Here is a 6,507-nt window from a genome sequence, read left to right on the forward strand (position 1 = left end):
CTCAAAAAATCAAAACAAAACAAAAAAACTCCAGGCCAGACTTGGTGGCTCAGTCTGTAATCCCAGCACTTTGGGAGGCCGAGGCGAGAGGATTGCCTGAGCCCACGGGTTCGAGACCCACCTGGGCAACTTGGCAAGACCTCATCTCTACAGTAAATCAAAAATTAGCCGGGCATGGCAGTGCGTGCCTATAGTTCCGGCTACTTGGAAGGCTGAGGCAGAAGGATTGCAGGAGGCCAGCAGGTCGAGGCTGCAGTGGCTGGAAGCCTGTCACTGCCCTCCAGCCTAGGTGACAGAGTGAGACTCCAACTCAAAAAAAAAAAAAAAAAAAAAGACCGGGCTCAGTGGCTCAGCCTATAATCCCAGTTCTTTGGGAGGCCGAGGTGAGTGGATAGCCTGAGCCCACGGGTTCAAGACCCGCCTAAGCAACTTGATGAGACCTCATCTCTACAACAAATCAAAAATTAGCCAGGTATAGTAGCACATGCCTGTAGTTCCAGCTACTTGGAAGGCTGAGCTACCGAGCCCAGCCTCATTTTTTTTTTGAATTGGAGTCTCACTCTGTCACCCAGACTGGAGTGCAGTGGCATGCTCCTGGCCACCGCAGCCTCAACCTGTTGGGCTCTGGCGATCCTTCCACCTCAGCTTCCAAGTAGTTGGAACCACAGACATGTATTACCACGCCTGCCTAATTTTTGGACTTATTGTAGAGATGAGTTCTTACCAAGTTGCCCAGGCTGGTTTCGAACCCATGGAAATTACAGGTGTGTGCTACTATACCTGGCTAATTTTTTATTTTATTGTAGAGATGAGGTCTCGCCAAGTTGCCCAGGCGGGTCTCGAACCCATAGGCTCAGGCAATCCACTCACCTCAGCCTCCCAAAGGTGCGGGATTACAGGCTGAGCCACTGGCTCAGAAACATCTTCTATAACCTTGTTACTCAAAGTGTGGTACCTGCACCAGCAGCATGGCCATCACCCAAGAACTTGTTAGAAATGTGGGCCCTTGGCCAGGTGCATGGCTCACGTCTGTAATCCCAGAACTTTGAAAGATCGAGACAAAAGGATCACGTGAGCCCAGCAGTTTGAGACCATTGAGACCAGTCTGGGCAACATAGTGAGACCCTGTCTCTTAAAAAAATAAAAATAAAAAAATAAAATCTAGACCTCAGACATCCACCCCAGATTTACAAATCAGAATCTGCAATTATTTTTTCTAAGTCGGAGTCTCTGCCTTCTAGGCTGGAGTGCAGTGGCATGGTCACGGCCACTGCAGCCTCGACCTGCTGGACTCAGGCAAGCCTTTTGCCTCAGCCTTCCAAGTAGCATGAACCACAGGCATGAACCACTACACCCAGCTAATTTTTTGATTTATTGTAGAAACAAGGTCTTGCCAATTTGTTAGGGCTGGTCTCGAACCCCTGGACTCAGGCAATCTTCTTGCTTCTGTCTCCCAAGTGTTAGGATTGCTGGCAGGAGCCACTGCACCCAGCGGCTGCATTTAAAAAAAAAACTTTATTTGGAGACTTTATTTTGGGGGAGGATCTTGCTCTTTTGCACAGACTGGAATGCAGTGGCATGATCACAGTTCACTGCAGCCTTGAACTCCTGGGTTCAAGAGATCTTCCGGCTTCAATGTCCCAAGTAGCTGTGACCTTGGGTGTGCGCCACCATGCCCAGCTAATTTTTTGTTGTTGTTGTTGCAATTTTTTGTAGGCTTTTGCTATGTTGCCCAGGCTGGTCTCAAACCCCTGGCCTCGAACCATCTTCCTGCTTTGACTTCCCAAAGTGCTGGGATTACAGGCATGAACCACCACGCTGGGCCCAGAACCTGCATTTGAACAAGATTTGCAGATAATTAATATGCACAGTCAAGCTTAAGAAGCATCTTGCTTTTAAGTCAAAGCAATATCAAATCCCTGCGGACATCTTTGACCTCAGTACTGGTTGCTCCTTACTGGTTGCTCCCTTCTACTCCTTTAGTCTGAATTCTAGCCCCTGGTGTGTGTGTGTGTGTGTGTGTGTGTGTGTGTGTGTGTGTGTGTGTGTGTGTGTGTGTGTGTAACTAAATTCCAGCCATCGTTTTAGATCTTCATCTGCTCCAGGAAGCCTTCCAAACCCTCTGCAGCTCTGTTACCACTGTTCCTTAAACTGCCGTATCCCTGACTGACTGAAGCTGCTTAGTCTTCATTCTGGAAACATTTATTTATTGGGCGTCTGCTGTGTGACTGTCTGGATTCAGTGCCAGGGAAGGGCGAAAGCTCTGAGGTCTCCGAGTGCTCTTTCAAGTTCAAACCCGGGACCGCCCGGTCCCACGCCGTCCAGGGCTAGAGGTTGTGTGCGCAGCACTCGGATATATTCTACAGACGGTCTGCGCGGCTTTTCTGGGTGTTACGGCGCCCTCCTCCCGCCCCCGCACCGCGCGGACGCGGACCCACCGGTTTCGCTCCGCATTAGCGGCGGCGAAGGGAGGACCCCCGGGAACGAGACCCCGGCATCAGTCGCCCAGCCCTGTTCAGGCTTGGGCCCTCATGGAGGGGACCGCGGAGTCCCAGACGCCTGACCTGCGAGACGTGGAGGGCAAGGTGGGCAGGAAGACCCCTGAAGGGCTGCTCCGCGGACTGCGAGGCGAGTGGGAACCGGAAACCTCCGAAGCCCGGCTGCTCCCGGGGGCGTCCAGCACCGGCCACGGCCTGGGGGACAAGATCATGGCGCTGAAGGTGGAGCTGGTGAGTGCGGACTCCGCGGGCCAAGGGGCCGAGTCCCCAGCGCAGGGCCGGAAGGGACGAACTCACGCCTCCAGAGTTAGGAGAAGAGGGACTTCAAACTCCCCACTAACTCCTCAGGGTCCCTCCCAGATCAATTCAGAAACCCTGGGGTGGAGGTGGAGTGACGTCCATTAATTGCCCCCCAAGGGTGAGTGGGTGTTGATGAGTACTGAGAACTTGGGGTGCGAGGCACAGTCTCTTGGAGGTTTTTCCTGTCAAATAATTGGGAGCCGGGGGAGGTGAGGGCTGAGGAGTACTGAGAACCTGCACCGCCCCAATCCCCCCCACCCATACGGGCCCTACTCCCCCCAACCCCCACTGTAAGGCAACCAGTTTTGTCTCCTCTTGCTAGCTGGGAAAGGGTTTGGTTCGTGTGAAGCTGCAGTGTGTATGACAGGATTTAGCACCTAAGGGATCTGGGTGAAGAGCATATCTGCTGAAAACGACCTGGACTAGGGGCACTGGAAACATCCTCATTTCCTACTTAAAATAAGTGCTAGATCCATAGCAAAGTCAGATTAGTACACCGTGGGTGTTGGTTCCCCTCCTTTGGACTCAAGTCTTCTCCCCACTAACCTCCCAGGTGAACTGGGTATTTGGATCTCATCTGTACCTTTTTGGGGAGAAGAGGAAATAGCAACCCTCCTCTTTTCCTGTTGCTGCTGGTCTAAATTCAGAGCCAAAAGGGCAGCTGGAGCCCGGGCAGGCTCCCCAGGGCCCTGAATCCAGTGAAGGGGTGATGCACCTGCCACCACTTTGCAGCCAGTTCTGGGGAACTGAGGAATTGCCATCTGATCCCTGGCCCAGAACCAGGAGCCCACAGTGAGTATGTCAGCTAATAAGTCTTCCTGGAGCCCCACTGGGTGTGCCAGGCTGATCTGTGATGGAGTAGAGGAAGGAGGTCATGAGGGCTCCCAGACTAGCCAGGGCTCTGAACCTCAGAGATGAAAGGCTGGGAGGAGAGCCTGGTGGGCGGAGCAGCCAGGGAAGGCCCCCTGGGGGAAGGACTTGCATGCCAAGTGTGCACTTGGCCTTGAAGGTTGGAGATAAGTGCCAAATTCTCCAGAGCAGAGCTGTGACTGTACCAACCGAAGGTGGGGCCTGGGTTTGCCTCACTGTACAAACTTTAGTTTAAGGCCTACAAAGAGCCTACCCAGACCGCCCTGCTTTGTTTTATTGGTTTGTTTATTTTTTTGAGTAGGAGTCTCACTCTGTCACCCAGGCTGGAGGGCAGTGATACACTCATGGCCACCGCAGTCTTGACCTGCTTGGCTCAGGTGATCCTTCCACCTCAGCCTTCCAAGTAGCTGGAACCACAGGAATGTGATACCACGCCCAGCTAATTTTTTAATTTTTGTTGTAGAGATGAGATCTCACCAAGTTGTCCAGACTGGTCTTGAACCCCTTGGGCTCAGGCAATTCTCTCACCTCCCAAAGTGCTGGGATTACAGGTATGAGCCACTGTGCCCAGCTCAGACAGCCCTGCTTTGAAAACTAACTTCCACCACTGCAAATGCCAAGCACTTTATATGGTAGTCTCAACAACCTTCATAGCAACCCTGTTGGGTAAGTGATACTTCATAGATGAAGAAATGGAGGAACAGAGAGATTAACTGCCCAAGGTGATGCAAAAAGTAAAACGCAGAGTCAGGATTTGAACCCAGATCAACCAATTACATTTTACATCTTTATTGTTGAGACCTGCTTTGTGTCACTTTATTTTTCTTTCTTTTTTTTTTGAGTTGGAGTCTCACTCTGTCACCCAGGCTGGGGGACAGTGGCATGCTCCCAGTCACCATAGCCTCAACCTGCTGGGCTCTTGCAATCCTTCTGCCTCAGCCTTCCAAGTAGCTAGAACTACAGGTGCATGCTACCACACCCGGCTAATTTTTTTGATTTTTTTTATTGTAAAGATGAGATCTTGCCAATTTGCCTGTGGGTCTCGAACCTGTGGGCTCAGGCAATCCTCTCCCCTCGGCCTCCCAAAGTGCTGGGATTACAGGCTGAGCCTCCAAGCCCGGCCTTTTTTTTTGTTTTAAATTGGGCAGCACCTGAACCAGAAGTGGTTCAGAGTGGCCCTCTATGCCAGACACTTTAATCACATTTTACATCATTGAAATGAGATAAATGGTCATCATTTCCCCCACCTCACAGATGAGACATGCTTGCAGGTGTTTTGGGGACTTGCCTGAACCCACACAGGGAGTCATGGAGGGTCAAGCCTAGTTTCTCTGACTCTGACACTTTTCTCCCTTGGTGGAAACTGTCTGTAGACTTTAAGGGGAATACATTTAACCTCTGATTTTATCTGTCTCTTTCTCTTCTTGATCCAGCTGGCCTGGGGCCTGAGACTGCCTGTGAAGGTCACAAGGGAGCCTACTGGGGCCCCAACAAGGAGAGGCTCCCTACCCCTTCTCTTTCTCTCTCTTCAGGCTAGGATGTCATTGATCTCTTCCTGCACTCTGCCCTGCCCGCTGGGTTGCACCCAGAAAGGACAAGGGGTGGGGCAGGGGATTTCCCTGGGAGCCCCTGGAGGCAGGACTGGTTCAAGCTCTTTAAGGACTGTCCTTTAATTGTTCCTCTCCCAGCTTTCCTTGCAGGAACTGGGCAGGCCTATCCTTGAGGCCAAGGTCAGTCCTGCCACCAGGCTTCTTTTCTCTCCTCCCACCCATTCAAAGTTTGAGTGGACTAGACAGACTAGGATCTGTGGGAATGGGAAACAATGGCAACCTCCCCTCCTCAGTTCTCCCACCCAAAGAACTGTTGCTATGACAACCCACCTCCACCCAGCAATGTGAGAAAAAGCTTTAGGCAAGGAATGGGAAGGCATGGGTTCAAGTCCTGGCTCTGCTTTCTGAAACATTTTATGGTCTTAAGCAGGACTCTTTCTTGCCCTCACTTTTCCTTCCTCTTGTTTGGGGGAGTATAGGGAGATGAGGACCTTGGACCAGTAGATCTGTAAGACAGCCTTTCAAGTAACAATATACTGACAATCCACCACCTAGGAGCTAGGACTGAGATCTCTGGGCTTTTACCCTAGGGCCTGGTTTGGATGGAGCAATGAGAGAACCCTGGGATCCGAGAAAGAGTCTTATATGTAGATGTTAGACTACCCAGGAATAGCTAGCCTGAATCCCCCTGGAAGGAGAATTGGGTTGGAGTAGCCTCTGAGGCGGCATCTTTCCTGAGCTACTTAGCCCCTACTCTGTTTCCAAGAGATGGTGTGAAATGAGTGTTTCTTTTTTTGGCAAGAGAGCTTTACTTTCTTCTATTCTGAGGAATGATGCTTTCACAGTCAGGGAATCCCACTGTCACAGGATTGCAGGTCTCAGATTCATTTCCCAGCAACACAGTACAACCCAACTTCCTGAATCCTGGGGACCATCAGAGGGGTGAAGGATAGCAAAGGCAAGAGAATCACAGAACTGATTATGACCTGCTCAACCCTGGACTCAGAACCAGAAACGAATTGGGCGGGACTTGTCTCAGGTAGCTCACAGTGTGTGCGAGAGAAGGAAGGAGGAGACAGACTAACAACTCTAGTGCCGGATGGTAAGTGCCGCTGGAAGCTAGGAAGGGGCTGTTGGAAGAGTCTTGACTGTAGAGTGATATGACCCGGTTTGTTCTCTGGAAAGGCTACTTCAAATAAGAGGGAGGCAGCCGGGTTCGGTGGCTCAGCCTGTAATCCCGCGCCTTTGGGAGGCTGAGGTGAGTGGATTGCCTGAGCCTGCGGGTTGAA

At 51.4% G+C, this 6,507-nt stretch overlaps 1 protein-coding gene across 1 annotated transcript in view; it reads left to right on the forward strand.

Annotated features, from left to right (window-relative positions):
• Nucleotides 1-2,445: 2,445 nt before the first annotated feature.
• The window catches only part of LURAP1 (leucine rich adaptor protein 1), a 17,465-nt gene continuing 13,403 nt past the window's right edge, over nucleotides 2,446-6,507 (forward strand). Inside the window, exon 1 of the mRNA XM_008073035.2 lies at nucleotides 2,446-2,729. Within this exon, the coding sequence (XP_008071226.1) occupies nucleotides 2,532-2,729 (198 nt within the window). The 5' untranslated portion in view covers nucleotides 2,446-2,531. The remainder of the gene's footprint in view (nucleotides 2,730-6,507) is intronic.

This window comes from Carlito syrichta, unplaced genomic scaffold, assembly GCF_000164805.1.
Source record: "Carlito syrichta isolate Samal-C Ts95f unplaced genomic scaffold, Tarsius_syrichta-2.0.1 Scaffold315613, whole genome shotgun sequence".
NCBI lineage: Eukaryota > Metazoa > Chordata > Mammalia > Primates > Tarsiidae > Carlito > Carlito syrichta.